Here is a 23,652-nt window from a genome sequence, read left to right as displayed (position 1 = left end):
CCACCATTTCCTCCTCCCGCTGCCAAGACACGTATTGCAGCTCCGTCGCCAATTCGTTGTTTTATTTAACAACAAAACGTGTGCCAATCTTGAGCACGGGGCGCGCTACCGCTCGTACTTCCTGAAACCGTAGCACCATCCAGGCTTGCTACAGGTGTAAAATGGGAGCCGGCCCTTGCCGGGGGTGTGTGTGTGCGGGGCTTAGACTTTGTCCCCGAGGGCCAACCCCAGCTGCACCACTGACTGCCTCCCTCCTTCCCGTCCAGGAACCCGTTTCCCACCTTGCTCAATCCCAGGGTAGCCGGGGGCGGGGGGGGGGGCTCAGCACAACTCCAGAGGCCCTGCTCACGCGGTGGAGACTTTGTTCTCCCCGGCTGCAAGGGAGGAGGTTTGCTCTTGCTGTGTGTTACACGAGGGGCAGCTGAGAGCTCTCTGTGCGTGAGCAATTTAAGCTTCAGGAGAAGGCATTTTAACCCTCTCGAATGGGGGAAAGACCCACGCTATTGGCGGCCGGGGGAAAGGTGGCACACGTGGCCGTCGGGCGGGGAAGCTGGATTGGGACCGAGCTGTGTAGTGGGGGGGGGGGTTCTCTCTTGCGGGGGCCACGGAAGAAAGACGCAGACGCGGGCTCTTGGTTTCGGTTGTTTAACAGGTTACACACAGACCCGCCGAGGCAGCAGGGAGGGGCCGGCACCAACCCCTGCGCCCGTTACAAAACCCGCCACAGGTTAAGAGGAAACGAGGCCACGGGGGCCACTGCTGCTGCTGCCGCTGCCGCCACAAATCCTCCAAGCACCACTGTGAGGGGAGGGGGTGGGGAGACAAACAAGTCATCACAGCGAAGACGGACGCGGCTGCCCTGGAGCCTCTCCGGTTCTGGGGGGGGGGGAACGCTACATAAAACCGTCTTCTCTCCCCCCTGCCTCGCCAGAGGTCTCTGCTCTCAGCACCTTTCTACGGGTTGCTATGAAATCAAGAGTGCTACAGGCAGCAGGGCCATCTTTAACCATCCCTCCCTTCCTCGGGGAAGGCGATGGGGGGGGGGGGGGGAGAGAGAGAACTCAAAGCCCCAGCCAAGGCGCCCCACCCTTGAAGGTAGGGGGGGTAGGGTGAGGCTCTTTTCTAGATTGGACCCACACATGGCATCCCCGGACAACTCCTTTTGTGGGGGGGAACACAGCCCAACCATTCTCTCTCCCCCCCCCGTCCCCCTCTAGAGGCCCCCCTTCTCCCCACCACCACCCCCTCCGTACTGCAGCTGGAAAGCAGGCTTGGTCAGGACATTTTTAAATCAGAGCAGAAAAAGGGAAAAAATGTGTGTGTGTGTGTGTGTGTAGGGCAGCCGAGGGAAGGAAGGAGAGAGACAAGGCCACAGCCCCCTAGAGACAGGGGGGACAGAGGCTAGGTTATAGGGAGGGGAAGGGGCACCCTTTCTGGGCACCCCCTCCTCTCCCTCCCCCTCCCCCCCACAAGGCAGCGCCGGCGAGAAGGGGGGGGTCAGTTCCAGACTTTCAAGAAGCTGTCCCACGAGCCGGTCGCCACGGCCATCCCGTCGTCCGTCACGCCCAGGCAGCTGACCCGATTGTCATGGCCAGCGAGGACCCCTGGGAGAGAGAGAAAGGGACGAAGAAGAAGAAGAAGGACGGGTCAGAGAGGAGGGCAGCAAGACCTCCGTGCGCCGCTCAGCCGGGAACCGGTGGCGTGAGGGTGGGCGCGGCGGAAGGGGCGCATGGAGAGGAAGTGCAGCGACGGTGACTGGCAGCCCGATCTCCCGGTACTAGTCCACAGGGAGCCGAAATGAGCTGTCATCACTCACTTCCCGTGGTCTGGAACGGCCACGCTCCTTTGATCAGGGATGGAGAACCCTCCAGCCCAATGACGTTACAGAGGCCGGGGGTGGGGGAACCAGTGATCAGAAAGATCCCCCCATCCACCCCCGGTGGGATCACTACTGGACTAGAGGGACCTTTGGTCTGATCCAGCACGGCTCTTCTTCTGTCCTTAAAACAGAGAAATCCTGAATTTCACACCAGCTGCAATTGGGCCCCCAAACAAGCAGCAGCAGCGAAGAGAAGCGGTGTCTGGAAAATACGTTTTGATTTTTAAATCAGGTTAAAGATGGGCCTGTGTCAATGCAGCCCATTATCCTCATACTGAAGGGTGTGTGTGTGTGAAGGGGTTTACGACAGCCCTGCAATGTAGGCTGCTGCATTTTAGGTGAGAGGTCGGGGCTGGGGGCAGGGGGGGCGGGGGAGGCTGGGCGTTTCCGCCCCAAATCCATCCTGCCAAACACCTCTTGGGCCGAGGTAAAGGTCCACCCACGGAGGTTGCCTGCTCCCGCTTTCCTCCAGGCCTCGGCCGTAGGCAGAAGCCCACCCTCCACCCGGCTGCCACGCATGCAGCCGCTTTGTGCTTCAAATGTTGACAAACTGAAAAAAGGGAGCAGGGGGGGGGGGAATCTTATTTCAAGCGAAAAACAACAGCTCGAACGAGCCAGAATTCTGTTCCTGGGTGAAGCTTCTGTCAACCGCTGGCAGCTGCCCTGAAACCCCTCCCCCCCATGGCGTCCTACGGGCTGCTCTCATGTCCACCCCAGGGAAAGGAGGAGTGTGGGGTGGGGGTGGGCCGGCCCTGATGCAGGAACCTCAGGCCTGGGCATCAATTCTGGACCTCCTGGGACTTCCACATGAGCCCTGGCTTCCAATGTGGTTTCCTCCCCATCCTCAAAGGCTGATGAAGCACTAAGAGATCTTCAGCTAAACTACGCTGTTATTTGGGGGGGCGGGGTCGGACTGGGTTGGGGGTTCAGCCCTCGGACTGACAGCCCTGGAAATAGCTCGGGAAAGCTGACGCAGCCTGGGCGCGTCCCACCACGAAGTCCGCGCCTGCACGGCTCCCTCCTGGCAGCCCCGGGAGGGCAGGCCGTTCATTGATTGGAATATTTGCATGCCAATATTCATCTCAGGGGGACATCGGTCAGGGATGCTTTGAGGCGGATTCCTGAATGGAGCAGGGGGTTGGACTGGATGGCCTCAGAGGCCCCTTCTGATTCTACTATTCTATGATTCTATGACGCACAGAATATAATAAATATACAATTCTAAAACACCAGTATGTTCGGCCGGCCAGCTGGCCTGAGGAAGCCAAAGGCAACCCGTTGGCCCAGGGATACCAGCAGGACAAGACAGGGAGCAGATTTTCCCCTTGAAAGAAGCGAGTGGTGACAGGTACGAAGGGGAAGGAGAAATCGTGCTCTGGGAGATGCATATCCAGTACTCCTGACCCTCCTGGGTGTTGTCCACTCAGGGCTGGTTCACACATGCACGGGCCCAGAGGGCTGAACATGTGTGAACAGGATCCGCTGAGAGACTGGCCGGCGAGATCACATCACGACAGTCCTTTTACACCTATATTGGCTGCCAGTCCAGGTCCGGGCCCGATTCAAAGTGCTGGTATTGACATTCAAAGCCCTAAACGGTTTGGGGCCAGGTTATTTGAAGGAACGCCTCCTCCCATATGTACCTGCCCGGACCTTAAGATCATCTGCAGGGGCCCTTTTCCGTGAGCCCCTGCCAAAGGAAGTGAGGCAGGTGGCTACTAGGATGAGGGCTTTCTCTGCTGTGAAACCCCGGCTGTGGAATGAGCTCCCCAGAGAGGTCCGCCTGGCGCCTACACTGTACTCCTTTCGTCGCCAGCTGAAGACCTTTTTATTCTCTCAGTATTTTAACACTTAATTTTAACTTAAATTTAAATTTTACTGTTTTAACTCTGTATTTTAATCTTATATCAATTTTGCTGCGTGGTTTTTATCCTGGTTGTGCTTTTCACACTGTATTTTGTATTTGTGCTTTTAACCTGTTGGTTGTTTTATGATGGTTTTAATTTTTGTGAACCGCCCAGAGAGCTTTGGCTATTGGGCGGTATAAAAATGTAATAAATAAATAAGTCCTTTGGCAGAGAGAGGGAGAGAAAGTGGCGGGCAGAGCAGAGCCATGCCAGATCAGTCACACGGTCAAAACCGGCTCCAGCTGCCAGTGAGAGATCCAGAAACGCACCCACCCCACGTGCGCGCCTCAGTCACTGCTGGGAGGGGCAGGGCGAGTGGGTGGGTGGCCTCAGGCAGGTGCCACGGGAAACCCGCCGGGGCGGTGGGGCAAAGGAGCCACGGCCCTCCCCTCACCTGCACGGTCGCCTTTCATCGAGTCCCAGATGTTGCAGTTGAAGTCGTCGTAGCCCGCGAGCAGGAGGCGGCCGCTGCGGGAGAACGCCACCGAGGTGATGCCGCAGATGATGTTGTCGTGCGAGTACATCATCAGCTCCTGGTCGGCGCGCAGGTCGAAAAGGCGGCAGGTGGCGTCGTCCGAGCCCGTGGTGAACGCGTTGCCGTTGGGGAAGAACTGGGGAAGGCAGGGAGGGGGGAAGCGTCAGCGGAGGCGGCCCACCGAGAGCAGGGCCACCGGGTTCCTCTCGGGCTGCCGGCCTCACAACCCTGGCTTCGTAGCGCCTTGCCTAGACAGGAGGCCTCGGGCGCCTCCTCCTCCTCCTCCTCCCCCCGTTAAAGCGCCTTCGCCGGCCTCCCCTGCTTTGGCCTAGCAACCCCTCCCTCCGCTTCTAGAGCCTTCCTCCCCAGGGCCCCAATCCTTCCCAACCCACCCAGGACTCCAGGCCCTCTTCAGACCTCCAATTACAGCGGAAGCAGCCTTCTACTCAGTCAGACCCCGGGTCCATCCAGCCCTGTATTGCTGACACTCACTGGCAGCAGCCAGGGCTCCCCGGGGTTTCAGGCGGGCGTTTTCCTGTCCCCGCTTGGAGATGCTGCTGCTGCTGCTGCCGGGGAGCGAAGTTGGGACTTTGCGCCTACGAAGCAGGACCGCTTCTGCCACTGAGCCCCGTCCCCTCCCGGGCCAAAAGGGACGCAACGGGGGGGGGGGGGGGCAGGAGCCTCCTGGCCACGCCCCCACCTCGCCAGAGCACTCACACAGACGGCGTTGATGTCGGACTCGTGCCCGGTGAAGGTCTGCCGGCACATGCTGTCTCGGATGTCCCACAGCTTGATCGACGCGTCACAGGCGCCCGAGACGAAGGTGCGCATGTCGGGGGACAGGGAGAGCGACATGACGTCGCCGCTGTGGCCCGTGAAGGTCGTGGCCTGCTGGCCCGTCTCGATGTCCCAGAGGGCGCTGCGGAAGGGAGAGAGGGAGGAAGGGGCACCATCAGTCGGCCTGCAGCCTGGTCTGCAGGAGAACTAGGGCCTGGATCGGCTGGGAACAGCAGGAGCTGCCCCATCCAACACATCTGGAGGGTCATGGGCTGTGGTGTGCCCCCACCCCGGGCCTTGAGACCAACTGAAGAAGCCCTCTTCACTGTCTGGCCTTGAAGAGGAATCAGGACGGGCAAGCAGGCGGGACGGGGGCTCTAGGGAAGCCCTTCCCCAAGCAATGCCCCTTCTAGCCCAAGACTCAAAAAGGCCTTTCAGACGGATGCCTGCTGATTGGACCTGCTGCTGCTGCTGCGGCTTTATTGCTGTGACTCCAGGAAACTGCTTCACGCTGACTAAACATTTGCATTTGCACAGTTCAAGCTCATGCGCCAGCTGCGCCCGTTCCTAGAGATGTCAGACCTGGCCACGGTGACCCATGCCTTAGTTACATCCCGATTGGATTACTGTAACACGCTCTACGTGGGGCTGCCTTTGAAGACTGTTCGGAAACTCCAGCTGGTTCAAAGAGCTGCAGCCAGAGTGTTGACTGGGGCTGGTTACAGGGAGCAGACAACAACTCCCCTGTTAAAACAGCTCCACTGGCTTCCAGTCTGTTTCCAGGCACAATTCAAAATGCTGGTTATGACCTATAAAACTCTACATGGTTCGGGTCCAGGTTATCTGAAAGACCGTCTTCTCCCTTATGAGCCTGCCTGTGCTTTGAGATCTTCTGGAGAAGCCCTTCTTTCAGTCCCACCATCTTCACAGGCGCGCTTGGTGGGAACATGGGAGAAGAGGGCCTTCTCGGTGGCTGCTCCGGTGCTCTGGAACTCTCTTCCCGGGGAAGCTAGGCTGGCTCCCTCCTGGATGGGCTTTCGGAAGCAGGCTAAAACTTTTTTGTTCCGGCAGGCCTTTGGAGAATGATCTGGCCCTCCATCTATGTTAATGTCTTATAATTTTGTTGTGTATTTTAAACGTTTATGGTTTACCCCCCACCCCAAATGTATGTTTTAAACTTTGTAAGGCCGCCTTGAGGCCCAGCATTGGGCAAAAGGTGGGATTCAAATCATCATCATCATCGACATTTGAATGTATCGTGTGTTTTTTGTTGTTGGCTTTTAAAATTCAGTTGCTTGTATAATGGTATACTACAGTGAGTTTATGTGTTATTTTTGGCAGCCTTGAGTGTGTTTTTTTGTCCAGGAAGCTGGCTTAACATTTTGAATTAGTAAATCAGAGAACGTAACAAGAGCCGTGCTGGATCAGGCCAAAGGCCTGCTCTCTAGCCCTGCATTTTGCTCCCACAGTGGCCAAGCAGATGCCTTTGGGACGGGCGTGCAATAGCACCCTCCCACCCATGTTCCCCAGCAACTGGTAGGCAGAGGCCTGCCACCCCCAATACTGGAGGCAGGATATAGCCACTACGACTGGAAGCCATTGAGAGACGTCTCCTTCAGGAATTTGCCGATGCAAAGCGATCCACGTTGGTGGCCATCGCTACATTTTGTGGTGGTCCTTCCTTTCCTCTGTCCGGAATCTCACACTATTCAGCTTCATGGAATAATGACCCTGTTTGGGTTCTACTATTTTGGGAGAGGGAGAAAAAACATCTCCCGATCCACTTTCTCCACACCAGGCATCATTTTGTACACCTCTTAACAGGAGTCCTGTCACTCGCCTTTTCTCCAAGCTAAACCTAGGGAGGTGGTGGGCTCTCCCACCCTAGAGGCCTTCAAGAGGCAGCTGGACAACCCTCTGCCAGGGATGCTGTAGGGAGGATTCCTGCATGGAGCAGGGGGTTGGACTGGATGGCCTTGTGGGCCCCTTCCGACTCTGCTATTCCATGATTCTATGAAACAGCCCCAGCGGTTGTGACCTTCCTATATCAGGGAGATGCCCCCGCCCCTGGATCAACTGAGCTGCCCTTTTCCCAGCTCTGCGATAACCCCGCCCCCTTTTTAAGGGCCGTGACCATAAACCGCGCTGGGCCCGCCCACCCTGGCATCAGGCCTCCTCGTCCCCAAGTCCCGTTGCTCACCAGGTCGTGTCTCCGGAGCTGGTGATTATCTGGTTGTCGTTAAGGAACCGGCAGCAGGAGAGGTAGCCTGGGAAGGAACACACAACAGCTCTTCCATGGCGCGCCTGAAGCACCGTGCCAGGAAAAGGGGGCCGGGGGCCGGGGGGGGGGGAGACGCCCAGCTGCCTCTCCCAACTCCCTCCCTCCCACGCCGACGCGCAGCTCCTCACCCGTGTGTCCCGGGAGCTCCCGGCTGACCCGCACGTTCCCCTCGCGGGTCTTTAGGCTGTAGATGGAGCAGATGTTGTCCAGGCCTCCACAAGCCACGTAGTTCCCGGACGGAGCATAGGCACAGGTCATGACCCACGACGACCGCAGGGGGATGGCATGGACCTAAGCAGGGGGAGAAGCAGGCGCCCAGCATCAGCGGCACCTTTCCCCCCACTCCCCCCCCGGTTGAGCTCAAGCCCACAGGCCCACCGCCCCTGGCGCCAGGCCTTACCTTATTGGTGGTGTAGCTGTCCCAAATGATCAGCTTGCCGTCTTGGGAGGCGCTCACCAGCAGCCTGCCAGAGAAACCCACAGGTGAGGGAGTCCTGAATGGCCCCGGGGTGGGTGGGGGGCGCTGCCCTGCTTTGGTAGGATTCTGGCTGCAGGGGAGCCTGGGGGGTGTGTGTGTGCTACGCGGTCTGCCCGCCTTTTCTTGGGAAAGCGCTCCCGGTCTCACTCCAGTTTGAGCAGTTCCCTTCTTCCACTTCCACCCCCAACCCGAGAAGCACTCACCTGGAATCTGTCCCCCAGTGCATGGCGTAGATTTTTGCCAGGTGACCCCGTAATGTGCGTCTCGTCCGCATCTGGATCCGGCCAACCGGGTCGAGGCCGGCGGTGATCTTGGGAGGAAGAGGAAGAGAGGGTCAACGTGGCCGTAAGGGAGGAACGGAGAAGCCAGGACGTCCAGGGCGCCGGACAAGGCCTCCTGTCGGTCCCAGAGAACCACGGGACGCCACCCTGCTGCTGCTCCTCCTCCTCTCCCGTGGCTGGGGAGCAGGGGACCCCCCCACAGCCCCCCCCACACACACATCTATGCCAGCAGACCTTCTCCTCACCTGGGTCAATGTGGAGTCGCCACATGCTTTCCTTGCGTCCTACGAGAGGAGATCAGGATGTGAGTGACTACTCATTCCCCCACCCCCCCTCCCTGTCAGCCATCCCTTCTGCCACCGCCACCGCCACCCCCACCCCCCCTCTCACAATTCGGCTCACAGAACGCTTCCCCTAAGCCCTGGTCTAGCTCCTGAACCCACAAACCAGAGAGGGAAGAGCAGAGATACATCCCAAGAAGCTCACCCTCTAGTTTCAAAACCTTTAAAGCAAAATCTATTGATTCACCTCCTCAATGAGGCCTAGGGCCTTGCTACGCCCTGACCCCCCCACCCTAAATACCCCCCTCGGGTCACTCACCCTGATCTGGTTCCGCAGCTGTTCCGCTTCCTGTCTCAGCTGTTCCAGTTCGCTCATGGCGGATTCTGGCGCGGGGGGCTTGGCCTGCAGCCCCGCTCACTTGCCACAATCCTGCTTTTGGGGGCGGAGAGGAAAGACGGTCAGCCTTTGCGGTACAGGTCCTCGGCCCGAACCCCCTCGCTCCCCTTGTGGGTGGCCAAAGACACCTGAACGGCCTGTGCCCTGGCCCTGAGGAGCCCCGGCTTCCACCCTCCCCATAATGGGCATAATGCCGTTAAACAAAGCTGCGTTACAATTCAGCCACCCACAGCTGTTCCCATTTTACAGACAGGGATGGCGGAAAGGTGAGGCCAAACTGTAGTTTGAAACATTCCAAAGTTCAAACCACGTACTCTGTTCTCAAGCCACTGACACCGAGACTATTGTTGGAATGGGACAGTTATCAGCTTTTGTGTTTTGAAGAAGCCCTCCTCTCGTGCAAGCACTGAGTCATTACTGACTCTTGGAGGGACGCCAGCTTTTGCTGACGTTTTCTTGGCAGGCCTTATAGCGGGGTGGTTTGCCGTTGCCTTCCCAGGCCGTTATTCCCTTTCCCCCAGCTAGCTGGGTACTCATTTTACCGACCTCGGGAGGATGGAAGGCTGAGTCGACCCGAGCCGGCTGCCTGAGAACCAGCTTCCGCTGGGATCGAACTCAGGCAGTGGGGAGAGTTTCAGCTGCAGAAACTGCTGCTTTACCGCTCTGCGCCACACAAGGCTCTATTTTGAAAAAGCACGCCATTATTATTCTTTAATTATTATATTATTATTATTATTTTCTTGCTCGTGGCAGTTTTTCTAGACATACTGATGGGCTTTGCCAGGTTATGTTGTGTCTTACTGATTCAGGAATTTCCTGACTATTGAACATGGTGCTTTAAGGTGCTGTAGGGTGGATTCCTGCATTGAGCAGGGGGTTGGACTCGATGGCCTTGTAGGCCCCTTCCAACTCTGCTATTCTATGATTCTATAGGTATGACTGCTTTCTGGATGTTGGTGTGGATATATTTTGATAGGCCCAATTTTTGAAGGTTTTCTGTAAAAAAAAATTTTTTAAAAAAAATTGATGTGATGTCAGTGACTGATGTGACCAACGGAATAATTGTAACTTTTTCTTGTTGCCATAGTTCTTTAACTTCCATAGCCAGTGGTGTATATTTTTCTCTTTTCCTTCCTCCTTTTCTATGGCATGTTTGTCAATCGGTATTGCTATGTCGATGAAGTAGGTGTGTTTTTCTTTTTTGTCTACAACTGTGATGTCTGGTCAGTTGCAAGGTCTTGTCCTTATGAGTTGTTCTGGCCCAGTATATTTTATGATCTGCATTTTCCAAGATTATTTCGGGTGAGTATGTATAGTACGGTGTAGGTTCTTTGATGAGGTTGAATTTGATGGCTAGTTGTTGGTGAATTATTTTTGCAGCTGTGTTGTGTCTGTCTGTATACTCCGTTCCTGCCAGAATTTTACGTCCTCCTGTTACATGGTCTATTATTTCTTGGGATTGATAACATTTCCTACTCGAATGTGTTGTTACACTGTTACCTTTTACAAATATTTTTTGGTAGTTCTTGGTTGCTATAACTTCATCTAGTATGGCTATTAGGAATCATCATTATCATATAATACATTTCTATAACACACCCCATAGTCAAAGCTCTCTGGGCAGTTTACAAAACTAGGACCTGAAGTTTTTTGTTTTTAATACAACAGGTTGAAGCGCTCCTGTCTGGATGACTGCAACACACTCTCCATTGGCTTCTGCCTTTAACAACGGCCCCAGAGAGGCCAGCAAGGCAGTGAACGGGGACTGGGCGAGATGACCCTAGGGTGCCATTCTGTTTCGAGGCCCGCTTCAAAGTCTTGGCATTAAATCTTTCAAGCCCCAAATGGCCGGGGCAGGCGGGGGGAGGTTACGTGAGGGTAAAGACCACATTGCTTTTCTCCCAGGCATTAGAAGATTGCCAAGCTCTTTGGCTTTGCTGTTTAATGGTGCTAGTGATGACCCGGGTTCTGGCCCACACTCACAGAATCATAGAATAGTAGGGTTGGAAGGGGCCTACAAGGCCATCGAGTCCAACCCCCTGCTCAATGCAGGAATCCAACCTAAAGCATCCCTGACAGATGGTTGTCCAGCTGCCTCTTGAAGGCCTCTAGTGTTGGAGAGCCCACAACCTCCCTCGGTAACTGGTTCCATTGTCGTACTGCTCTAACAGTCAGGAAGTTTTTCCTGATGTCCACTTGGCCATGGCGCTCAACGGGTGACTTTGAGTAGTCACCAACTCTCAGCCTAACCTACCTCACAGGGTTAAGAACATCAGAAGAGCCCTGATGCTGGATCAGACCCAGGGTCCCTCTAGTCCAGGACTCTGTTCACACAGTGGCCGACCAGCCATCCACCAGGGATGAACAAGGCAGGACATGGTGCAACAGCACCCTCCCACCCATGTTCCCCAGCAACTGGTGCACACACGAGATAGCACAAAACCATCAGGGCTAGTAGCCACTGATAGCCTTCGCCTCTAGGAATTTATCCAACCCCCTTTTAAAGCCATCCAAATGGGTGGCCATCACTACATCCTGTGGCAGTGAGTTCCATAATTTAACTAGGCGCTGTGTGAAGAAGCCCTTCCTTTTACCTGTCCTGGATTTCCCACCCATCAGCTTCATGGGATATGACCCCCATTGGGTTCTACTATTATGGGAGAGGGAGATAAATGCCTGCCTCCCTCTCCACATTCTCCACACCAGGCATCATTTTGTCCACCTCTATCATGTCTCCCCTGAGCCTCCTTTTCCCCAAGCTAAACAATCCCAGTTGATGTCACCTTCCCTCAAAGGGGAGATGCTCCAGCCCCTTGGCCATTTGAGTTGCCCTTTTCTGCATTTCTTCCAGCTCCAGAATACCCTTTTTTAGGTGTGCTGCCCAGAACGGCACACAGTATCCTAAGTGGGGTCGCACCCTAGACGTGTATAAGGGCCGTATGATCCTGGCAGCTGATGTGAGGGTTGTCTTTGGATCGTTGAAGAAAAGGAAGCTGCCCTGGTATTGCTTTGGAATCGTTAACAATGAACTTATGAAAAGGAAAAAAAAAATCTGTGGGAAAATACGGCACTGGAAAATGTTCCATTTTGGAAAACCTTTCGCCCAACTTCACTCTCTGTTTCGGATTTTATTTTCAATTTATTAAGTTCCGTACCATGCTTAGTTTTTATTCTATTTGATTTCAAGGGCTCCTGTTGATTTTTTGTAATGGCTTTTGACTTCTATTTAATTACCTATCTACTTATTTATATTTAAACGCCGCCTTGAAAGGAGGGGCCCTGAACCCGTATGGATAACTGCCCCGGAGGACATGGTTCATAGAACCATAGAATAGTAAGAGTTGGAAGGGGCCTATAAGGCCATCTAGTCCAACCCCCTGCTCAATGGTATATAAACTATGTAAATAAATAAAAGCTTTCGAAACTTGTGGTTTTAGTGGGGGAACCTGGAAGGGCAATCCGATGACTGACCACCTGTGTTTCTGACACCCCCACCCCACCCCCACCTGGTTTATAGCAGCAGAAATATGCAAAATATACCCAAATACCATTGGTGTGGTGTGGGGTGGGTGTGTGTGTGTATCATGTGCCACTTTGATAGATCACAGAGTTCAGCTTTCTTGGTGCAATTTGCAGGTTAAGCCCAAAGGACAAGATGGGATTTAGTGCAGAATGAATACAAGGGACTCAGCACTGCCTGCTCGCTCCCCCTCCCCTTCTGGAGAACCCAGGAGTCCGGCTAGCAAACCCATTCCCAGAGACTGTGGAACGAGCTCCCCAGAGAGGTCCGCCTGGCACCTACACTGTCCTCCTTTCGTCGCCAGCTGAAGACCTTTTTATTCTCTCAGTATTTTAACACTTAAATTTAAATTTTGCTGTTCTAACTCTGTATTTTAATCTTATATCAATTTTTGCTGCGTGGTTTTATCCTGGTTGTGCTTTTTATAATGTATTTCGTATTCGTGTTTTTAAACTGTTGGTTGTTTTATTACAGTTTTAATTTTTGTGAACCGCCCAGAGAGCTTCGGCTATTGGGCGGTATAGAAATGTAATAGATAAATAAATAAATAAAGACTGTTGTTCCAGTGCAGATTGCAAATCCCAGGTCACCCAAAAGCACATGTTAAAGGAGAAAAGGAGGCGGGGAGAGAAATCCCCCCTTACTGCCTCGGATAGTGGAGGTAGCACATAACCTTGGCTACTAACCCTGATGGCTATGTGCTACCTCCAGTATTCGAGGCAGTAAGCTTATGTGCACCAGTTGCTGGGGAACATGGGTGGGAGGGTGCTGTTGCCTGTTTGTGGGTCCTTGGCTGACAGCTGGTCGGCCACTCTGTGAGCAGAGTGCTGGACTGGACGCCCCCCTGGTCTGACCCGGCATCAGGGCTCTTCTGATGTTCTTTAACTACCGTGATTATGACTACGGTGTTGTAAGTGGTGACCGAGCTCTGGGTTATGCTCGCTCTGTGCATTCTCCTCCACAACTGGAGCCAGTGTGCACCTGTGAGGCTAGTAGCAACCCCCCTCCCTCCCTCCCTGAACTGGCTCCGGTCTTTTCCCATCTTTCTGCCAAGAACTGCAACCCAGAACATCTTCACAGTCTGCTCCCCACCTTTCAAACCCCTGAGAAAGGTTTTCCCTTAAGCCTTTAGGGCAGCCTTCCTCAACCTGGGGCGCTCCAGGTGTGTTGGACTGCATCTGCAGTCCAACACATCTGGAGCACCCCAAGTTGAGGAAGGCTGCTTTAGGGCAACCTCGAACACTGAAATGAAGCTCCGCCCTGCCCGTTTGCCCTACAGATGTCTTGCAGTACTCCAACCTGCTGGCTGGGGGATGATGGGAGTTGGAGTCGAACACATCTGGGGGGTGCCAGGTTGGGAGGAAGTTGCCGTTGTACTAATAATTTTAAAATAATAATGAAATACTTTGCATGTATACACTGGGCCTGTTCAGACGACACGCTAAGCCATGGATCTAGGCCGCTAACCCTTTTGCAACAAATGTAAGCGAGCATGTTTAAACCGTGGTTGAGAATGGTTCACACGACACCCTAAGCCATCATGCTCAGCTCGAAATGCTTAAGCACCGTGGCTTTAGTGTGTTGCCTGAACACGGTCAACGTTTCCAATGTTCAAAGCACGGCCCACACACTGACCTCCCCATCCTGTTTACCACCCTCCTGTAGATTAGGTCGATAGCATCATCCTGAGAAAAAAGGGCCCAGGGGGGCAGAGAATGGGGGGCAGAGAACACGAGAAGGGGGGCAGCTCGCCCTGGGGTCCGTGGCAGGAGTGAAATTCCAAGGGCCAGCTCCATCTCCCCATCCCGCCCGTCCGGCCAGCCATTTCACGTAAGGGGGCAGGGATGGGGTTCAAGCCGCCCGCCCGGCTCCGTTGGCAGGAGGGAAGCCGAAAAGCAGAGGTAAAGGTGTTGCCGTGGCAACCAGGCCCTCTCCCCGGCTGGCTCTCTCCCCATCTCTGCGCTCCAGTGGCGGTTGCCTTGGAAACGGGATGTGAAAAATCCAAGACCAAGATGGGTTTGGGATTGAAGGGGGGGGGGGAGAAAGGGGAGAAGGAAGCCAAAGCAGGCCCACAAGGAAGGGCTCCCCCTCCGGGCCTGATCCAATGTGGGGAGAGAGCGGCTCTGAGGATCGGGACCCGGGGCACCGCCTTGGAAACAGGCCTGTGACAACGGCGATCCGGGTGCCCCCGCGCCACCGGCAAAGCCCTAATCCCTAATCCCATTTGCTTCGTTAGGGAAAGTGCACTAAGCAAAAGGACGCAAATCTCCTCAAGCGTAAACGAGGAGATTATGGGCGGATTACATCGGCTGGGCTTCCAGCTGCACGGACAGGCAGACGGACAAGAGACCCAGCAACTGAGGCACAGAATGGACGTATGGGGTGGGTGGGTTGTGTATTAAAAACAGCTCCAGAGAGGGAACCGTATCTTGTGGGTTAGAAGAGAAGGAGCCAGGACTCCTGGGTTCTCTTGGGAGGGGAACCCGGCAGAGCAGGACATGCAGCCAGGAGCCAAGAGGCCCTGGTTGCCCAAGATGGCCAGGGGAAGCGGAGGAAGCATCCCAGCCAGGACGCCACACGGAGGGAGCCTCACAAGCCTTGAATGCTTCGCCACAGGAAGCCGCCCTCCTCTCTGGCGGGGTGCTGTGGGGCCGCGGGTTTCCCGTGTCTACAAGCCCTGCTCATCAGGGCTTCTCCTGGGGGTGGGGGATCAAATGGGGGCCGTGGGGCTGGCGAGAGAGATGACAGAGCCAGGCACAGCTGGGTGGGAGATTCCGGCAGAAGGATGCAGACGTCCACCAGCACCGTCTCGCTTCACACCGGTTTGATTTCAGACTCGAGGAAGGCTGCGCCCCCAAAACGCGGGGAGGGAGCCAGCCTTTGGAGGTGTTTGCATCCGATCCGATCCTTCGGCCTTCCCCAACCTGGTGCCCTCCAGATGACAACTCCCATAATCTCCCAGGCAGCAAAGCTGACAACAGGAATCCTGCCCCTTATCCGTCAGCATGTGTCCAACGTGGGTGCGTGGGTGGGGGGACCCCAGTTGCCACACAGAACCAAAGCGCTTTAAGAAGCAATGACCAAGTCCAGATTCCGTGAACTTGAGTAGGAGCCGTTCATGCCCAAAGACAAGATCCTTGTCTTCCGCAAATCAACTAACTCAGCGTACCTGTCTACACACTCCTGTTCCACCGTTGTGGCTTCCTGAGCCCAAGGAGGAGAACATCAGAAGAGCCCTGATGCTGGAACAGACCCGGGGTCCATCCAGTCCAGCACTCTGTCCCCACAGTGGCCCACCAGCTGTCGACAGGGACCCACAAGCAGGACACGGGTGCAACAGCACCCTCCCACCCATGTTCCCCAGCAACTGGTGCACATAGGCTTACCACCTCTGCTACTGGAGGTAACACATAGCTATCTAATCATTATTTTAATAACCATAATATTATTCTTCAAACATTACACACAAGTGAAAATCAGACAACATCCTTGACAGAGGAAAAGAGGCTGGTCAAAGGCCACCCAGGGCTAACGAGGGCAGGTTAAGTAGCCTGAAGCAAGAGCCCTTTGCGAATTCCGGCTCTGCAACCAAAATACAAATTGCTGGTCAGCCTGGACTTCATTTGCATATGTTCTACATGCAAAAGATGAAGGCATCAGGGGATGCTGGCTGTGTCCTGCTACAATATTTCAGGGTCACAGGGGTGAATTGCTCCAGGGAACCTCTCAGGCTCCTGCCCTTTTTCAAGCCTCTCTCTCTCTCTCTCTCTCTCTCAGCCATGAGGACTAGAAAGCCACTCATTTCAATTAGGGAAGGGTTATGGGGTTTCTCTCTAAATCCACTACCTGCAGCTTCCAGAACAATTCACACGCATCCACCGGTTACAAACGCATCGCTAAGGACACCAATATTGATGCCAGCTATATATAGCGCTGCCAAACGGCGAATGCCCTTTGCACGTCCTGGCCTGGCTTCATTCCAAAACACAAAAAAGGGTGGCAAACGCGAGAAGTGCAGCAACGCCGAAATATCATTTCATTGCACCCCGGAAGGGCAGCTCACAAGGCCAGGAAGAGTTGGGGAGGGAGGGAGGCAGGAGACGTTGAGAAGCAGCAGGCGCAGAGATGCAAAGGGCAAGCCGGGGGCTGGTTCCCTGATTAAATTTGGTGCCCTCTAAAATGGTGTGTGTGGAGGGAGGGGGGAGGGGGAGAGAAATGGATGGACCCCACATCTCCAAAGCTAGAAAGGGCCAAATCAAAGAAGGGGGCTCCTTTGGGGGTTTGCAGTATTATAGAAAGGCAGACACAGAAAGGGGATTCCTGAGTCCCAGTCTCCACTGTTGTATCACTTTTTGTTTATAGCAGCCTCCCCCAACCTGGGGGCCCTCCAGATGGGTTGGACTACAACACCCATCATTCCCAATGATGGGTGTTGTAGTCCAACCCATCTGGAGGGCCCCCAGGTTGGGGGAGGCTGCCTTATAGCCTCAACCAAACCCGTTCACCAGTTTCAGTTCTCTCTCTGCCATCGACATCGTGAAATACATGACCGGAAGAGACCATCCCTTCCTGGACACATCCAAAGCCAGGCCTCCTGAGTTCTCTTCCTCAAAACTAAGAGGGGTCCGAGTTCAGGTGTTGCCAGATCTCCAGGGCACTCCATAATGGCTGTGGGGGTGTGTGTGTTGGGAGCCAGGAGGGGGCTGGAAACCAGGACGCCTGGGTTCCATAGGAGGGATTCACAGAATCCAAAGTGTAGGTCGGGTGTGCAACTCCCCAGCTCAAGGGGATTCAGCCCAGAGGGAACCCAGGTATACTGGGAAGACCCCCCCCCCATGGTATGCCTCCCGTTCTGCTACTACTGCTCAACAGGCATCCCCAATCAGCGCTAGGCGTTCTACAACCACAGAAAGGAGGGCATAAAATCTACATTAGAAAGATGGAGCCAGAGGTGTTTCGCCCCACTGTGCCTTGAAGGCAGACCCCGCCCACCCCAGAACCCCCAAATTGAGGTCACATCCTAGCATGCTCCCCTCACCAACAGGTTTCTCGGGGCCACAGGCCGGCATCCCAGAAGCCTTTATGGACAAACACGCGCCCCCCCCCCTTCACTCGCACACAGAGCAATATAAAGCAACACAACCAGCAGAATGCTTGGTAGAGCCGGTAGTATTACCCAGTGGTTTGATTCAGATCCTGACACTTCACTGAGTGGCCTTCAGCAACTCACACAGACCTCAGTTTCCCCTCCCCAAATCTGCAAAATGGGAATAAGGGAAAACTACCCGACGGTCCTCACTGCGAGGGAGGCGGGGATTGATGCCGCAAGGCGCTGTGGACGAGACGTGGGACGTGTTCGGTAGGTGCTCAGCAAGCAGCCAGGAGAGGCCCTCCGACCTCTGGGCCCCCCAGGCTGGTCCTCTTCTTCCCCTTCCCCCCATGGCGCCCTTCTGGGCAAGGAGGGGGGCTGCCTTTCTACCATTCCCCCCTTCCCGCCCCCGTCCAAGTGCAAAGTGATGCCGAAGGAGCCGCTGGCCAGGGAACGCGTGTAATCAAGGTCTCCAGAGAAGCTCATTAAACACGAGAGGCCTCTGGGGGAACCCGCGACAGCTGCTCCTTCGCTGCCGCCTGGGAAAGAGACACTTCCAGATGTGGGACCCAGGCGTCCGGGCCTCCAGCAAGTCCGCCCCTGGCCCAACAGACCAGAGGAGAACCCAGGCGTCCGGGCCAATCAGAGCAGTCCCCTTTTCTCTAACCTGAGGATACGCACACATCGCCCTGTTAACAGGAGGACCCAGGCGTCCGGGCTCCCCCTGACTCCCCCCACTAGGCCCGAAGAACCCAGGAGTCCTGCCCCCGCCCCCCCCCGTCTCTTGTAGCCCCCCTGTGGATTTCAAGGCCAGGGGGCACAGAGACCCCAAAGAGAAGCAGGGAGGGGGCTTCTACGGAATGGGAGGGGCCTGGGAGCCACAGGGTGGGAGGGGGGATCCCGGGGAAGAGAGGGGCCTGGCTCTTTTGGGGGGCGGGCGGCGCCTCTGCCAGAGGAAGCCTTCAGGGTGGGGGGGCTTTGAGGGCACCTCTTCCGGGGAGGGGAAACAGCGATGGGGGCTGCCCATGGGGCGGGTGGGGCAGACAGAGCAGCCTAGAAGTGGCAGTCCGGGGGGGGCGTGCAGAGGAGGGGGAGGTTGCCAGGGGGCGTGGAAAAGGGCAGCAGGTTGCCAGGGGGATTCCGGGGGGGCGGTTGCTAAGGGAGGCGAGTGATATGGGGGGGGGAAGAGGACCCTCGGAGGAGGCCAAGAATTAAAAATAAAAGGGGGGGGCGGAAGCCCTGGAATAAAGAGATGCGTGGGGTGGGGGGGAGAGGCGGTGCTGCTGAAGGAGGGGCTCGCGTTGGGGCTCCCGGGGGTTGTGCAATGGGGCGGCCGCTGCTATGGGGCAGCAGAAGCCCACCCCCGACCCGGGGGCATGTGCAATGGGGGGGAGTTGCTATGGGGCGGGGGAGGCCTCCGAGGTTGTATTGCAAGGGGGGGACTCGGGGAGGCCTTTGCTTGAAGGCTGCTGGCAGTGGGGCAGAGAGCGAAGCCGGGGGGGGGGAGGAGGAGGAGGAGGGGAAGCCCCGGGTCCAGATCCAGCCCCCGCCCAGCGGCCCGCACGTACCTGCTGCTGCAGCAGCGCAGCCGCCCGCCGCCGCCGCCGCCTTGGGGGTGGGGGTGGGGAGAGGGGTGGGGGCGGCGGACTCGTTCCCGCTGCTCCAGGGGCGGAAGGATCCGGCTCTGCCGCGCCTGCTGTGGCCGAACGAGCGCGCGGCGGCGGCGGCGGCGGCGGCCGGGACTTGACTCTGGGGCGCGCGGAGCGATCCCGCCCCGCCCGGACCCGGTGATGCGGCTCCAGCGCCGCGCCCAGGGCCGAAACAACTCCCCGGCGGGAGGGGGGGAGGAGGAGGGGGAGCGGGAGAGACCAAGTCGCTCAGCTCGAGGGGGGGAGGGAGGCGGAGAGAGAGAGAAGGGAAAGGGAAGGGAGGCGGAAGCAGGAGGGGGAGACCAAGTGACGGACTGCGTGGGGGTGCGGTGGGGTGGGGGGGTGAAACCAAACTGAGCCCCAGCCTCGTTTTTTTACAGTGGATGTTTCTTGTTTAGGAAGTGGGGGGGGTGCGCGTGGGTATGTTGGACTACAACTCCCATCATCCCCAGACAGCATGGCCGGCCGGCCTCCTCTTCAGTGCGCCCGCCAGGTGTGCGGGGACTACAACTCCCATCATCCCCAGACAGCATGCCCGGCCTCTTCTTCAGCGTGCGCGCCAGGTGTGCGGGGACTACAACTCCCATAATCCACCCGACGATGGGAGTTGTAGTCCCCGCACATTTGGAGGGCGCCAGGATGGTGGTGGTGGTGGGAGGCTGAACCCGTCTTAACTCCCGAGTCATCCGCTCTGGCCCAGTGGGTTTGTGGGTGAGTCATGTCTCTAGCGAAGCAGCTCCGCCCTGTCGCGAGGGGAGGGAGGGAGGGAGGCAGCCGAGAGCAACGCGCGCACTTTTGCACAATCGTCTTGCACAAGCGCGCCTGTGCCTTTCCTCGTGCTACTATGAGTGGCTTTCGTCCCTCCCCGCTCCCAGCCCCACGAAGGGGAAGAAAAGAAGAAGAACCACACACACACACACACACACCCACACACACACCCACACACACCTCCCCACGACGAGAGAACCCAGGAGTCCTGGCGCTCACACTCCTGCTCTGTGGCTTTACCAGGGACCTTCTCCTGTTGAATTTCTGCCTGCCTTAAAACACTCAAGTGCCCCGCTTAGACTGTGTTCTCTGTGTTCTCGCTCTCTCTTAGAGAGCCCGGGAATTCTGCCAGTGCAAACTTAAACTCCTCCAGCTCACAAGGAAAGGGAGGCTGGAGGAGGAAGAAGACGACAAACAAGAAAAGAGGAACAGCTTTGAGGAAATGAGTATGGGCGGGAGAGAGGAAACCCCCTTCGCCTCTGAGGGTGGGGTGGGGTGAGTTGTGGAGAGACGGAAACACATTGAAGTTTGAGGGGTGGGTGGGTTTTGGAGTCCAAAAGGGGCCTTTTAATAGCTACGTGGCAGGCAGGAATTCAGCAGGAGGAGGCTTCTAAGCCAAGGTAAAGCTGCACCTGTTCATTGCTTGTCTGTCATTCAGCTCTTTCCATCTCAGGAAAAGGGTCTCTGTGATGCACATGCTTTGGAAAAGATTGACCTGTTGAATGTCTGCCTGTCCTTCCACTTTTGAAAACACCAGGAGGGACCTGCCAGGAAAACAGAACAGAACAAGCAGGCATAAGCTGATCAGGAGCGAAGGAAGAAGGAAGGGCGCTTGCTGTAGGTCTCCTGCAAGAACTTTCAGACAGGTGGAGATAAAAGTGTCCGGCCTTTAGGGGGTTATTTTTTTTACTTAAGCTGGGGCGAGAGGAGTAGGAGAAGAGTAAGGGGGGGTAGTTTTATCCCACCCCCTCCAAATATAAGTGGAGAAGCAGGTGTGTGTGTGTGCGTGTGTCCCCTTTCCACCATCACCATTATTGTGCTATTCACTAGCTTTAGCCAACCCAGCACTCAGGCTGGCTAAACAGGTTGTTGGGCTACAACCTGGTGTCGTAGTCCAACACTGGTGAGGGGTGCTGTCTTGGCAAAGGTGATCTCTTTCTCTCTCTCTCTCTCTCTTTGGGACGTGGTGTTTCATTCCTCCCCAAATTCTAGCCCCCTTGAAAGCAGGAGGTCGTTACTCCTGTTTAGTTACTCTGGAATAAAAGCGCCTGGTCTGGTTCATTCCTGCATCTCCCTCCCAATCCCAAACCCGTTACACAGAAGTAAGCCTCACCAGTTCCAGGAGGAGTGACTTCCACATCTGGGAAATTATTAGGACAGCGGCCTCTCAGTTGCCTGGAGTCTGGTTGCTTAGCAACTGCAAGGCCTAGTGGTCCAGGAGAAGCCTTTGCCAGAGCTTTCTCCATCATTAGTTACCCCATCTTGTTTGTCCCTGGGAGGGCAAAGAGCAAAGTGATACAACTCCTGGCAGAGCACGAATGCCCCTTGCAAAATCCTCCACCCCATTTCTAGGTTGCAAAATGGGGGGCAGCAGGCATGGTGGGGGGGGGGGAGATTTTACCAAATATTATCCAAGGGGACAAAAATCTCCCAACAGGCTTAGGGGAGCCTTATCACATTTTTTCCCTACGTGGTTAATGCAATTCCCTCACCACATAATGCAAAAAAAAAAAAATCTGTTGTTGCTTTTGCCAGCAATTGTAGCAGCAACAGCAACTACAATTAAGAGAATTTCAGGAAGCAAGGGCAAGAAACGCTGCAGCTGCCGCCCCCCCCACCCCACCGTCACTAATGATGAATCCCCTCCCCAGAATCTACTGGGGAATTTTGGGACTCCCCAGATAATATTCTTCAGTAAAATGGCCCCTTCTTCTGGGGTGGAGATTTCACAGCTGAAATTTTGATTCTGAAAAAATTCCTGCCCAAAGGGGGTGTGATTGGGTAAAGTCCCAAGGATGGGAGGTAGGCGGGAGCCAGGGTTGGGGGGGCAAAAAAAGAGGGGGACACCACCCTCTGTGACGCTATCAGAAGTGACTATTACGCTGCCTTTGATCACCCTCCTCCTTTTGAAATGAGGGAACTTTAAACCTTTTTTGTGTGAGAGTGTGTACATCTGCGTGTATAACAAACCCTCAGCAATAAGACCGAGCAAGACGTGGCTTAAAAGTAACAAAATTAATTTGATTTTTTTATTTACAAGAATAAGGGTGTTTTACTACAACTTAAGTTTCATGGCGTTAAAATAAATATACTTCTCTCCACCTCCCAGAGATAACTAACTAACTCCCCTAAAATGTATGACCCGGATTCCCTAATCCTACCTTTCTCAAAGCCGGTATCGCTTTGTAACATCTCCGCTTGCCGTTTCTCCCACTGAAAGGCTAAATACTAAGGGCAGACTTGTAAATGCTGGCTATTTATTTATTTATCATATTTATACCCCGCTCCTCAGCCAAAAAAGGCTCTCAGAACGGCTTACACTTAGCAAAAAAGCCCTATATGGCTTGGGTCCGGGCTACCCGAAAGACTGCCTTCTCCCATACAAGCCTTCCTGGTTCCTAAGACCTTCTTTCCAGACCTCCGCCTTCAGAAGTGCCTTTGGTGGTAGCCTGAGAGGGGGGCCTTCTTGGTGGCTGCTCCCAGGCTCCGGGAGGCAGATTTGCTCCCTATTTGATGTCCTTCAGCCAGCGGGCAAAGGCTGCTTTATTTAAGAAGCTCTTTAACATGTAAGTGGGTTAGAATCATAGAATCATAGAATAGTAGAGTTGGAAGGGGCCTACAAGGCCATTGAGTCCAACCCCCTGCTCAATGCAGGAATCCAACCTACAGCATCCCTGACAGATGGTTGTCCAGCTGCCTCTTGAAGGCCTCTAGTGTGGGAGAGCCCACAACCTCCCTAGGTAACTGATTCCATTGTCGTATTGCTCTAACAGTCAGGAAGTTTTTCCTGATGTCCAGCTGGAATCTGGCTTCCTTTAACTTGAGCCTGTTATTCCATGTCCTGCACTCTGGGAGGATCGAGAAGAGATCCTGGCCCTCCTGTGTGACAACCTTTTAAGTATTGGAAGAGTGCTATCGTGTCTCCCCTCCATCTTCTCTTCTCCAGGCTAAACAGGCCCAGTTCTTTCAGTCTCTCTTCACAGGGCTTTGTTTCCAGACCTCTGATCATCCTGGTTGCCCTCCTCTGAACACGCTCCAGCTTGTCTGCGTCCTTCTTGAATTGTGGAGCCCAGAACTGGACGCAATACTCTAGATGAGGCCTAACCAGGGCCGAATAGGGAGGAACCAGGACCTCACGTGATTTGGAAGCTATACTTCTATTAATACAGCCCAAAATAGCATTGGCCTTTCTTGCAGCCATATCGCACTGTTGGCTCATATTCAGCTTGTGATCTACAACAATTCCAAGATCCTTCTCGTTTGTAGTATTGCTGAGCCGAGTATCCCCAATCATGCAACCGTGTGTTTAGTTTCTATTTCCTAGATGTAGAACTTGGCATTTATCCCTACTAAATTTCATTCTGTTTTTTTCAGCCCAGCACTCCAGCCTATCAAGATCACTTTGAAGTTTGTTTCTGTCTTCCAGGGTATTAGCTCTCCCACCCAATTTTGTGTCATCTGCAAATTTGATAAGCATTCCCTGCATCTCCTCGTCCAAATCATTAATAAAAATGTTGAAGAGCACTGGATGCTGTTGGATGCTATTTAAATAATATTTTTACGGTTTTTAAAATTTCTTTTTAATGTATTGTTTAATCCATTTTAATTGGTTTTGGAAACAGCCTGGTCTGCCATTTTTTTGTGGAACGG

General features: G+C 54.8%; 1 protein-coding gene across 1 annotated transcript; it reads right to left on the bottom strand.

Moving 5' to 3' along the window:
* Positions 1-629: 629 nt before the first annotated feature.
* Positions 630-19,129, bottom strand: GNB2 (G protein subunit beta 2). Its single transcript, XM_063138655.1, has 10 exons — positions 18,934-19,129; positions 8,679-8,792; positions 8,324-8,362; positions 8,001-8,107; positions 7,720-7,783; positions 7,448-7,610; positions 7,239-7,305; positions 4,979-5,180; positions 4,181-4,397; positions 630-1,604 (listed from the first exon to the last, which is right to left on the bottom strand). The coding sequence occupies exons 2-10, from the start codon at positions 8,733-8,735 to the stop codon at positions 1,498-1,500; spliced, it is 1,023 nt and encodes a 340-aa protein (XP_062994725.1). The 5' UTR covers positions 8,736-8,792; positions 18,934-19,129; the 3' UTR covers positions 630-1,497.
* Between the last annotated feature and the right edge of the window lie 4,523 nt (positions 19,130-23,652).

This window comes from Elgaria multicarinata, chromosome 11, assembly GCF_023053635.1.
Source record: "Elgaria multicarinata webbii isolate HBS135686 ecotype San Diego chromosome 11, rElgMul1.1.pri, whole genome shotgun sequence".
NCBI lineage: Eukaryota > Metazoa > Chordata > Lepidosauria > Squamata > Anguidae > Elgaria > Elgaria multicarinata.
This window is presented reverse-complemented; position numbering and strand designations above follow the sequence as displayed.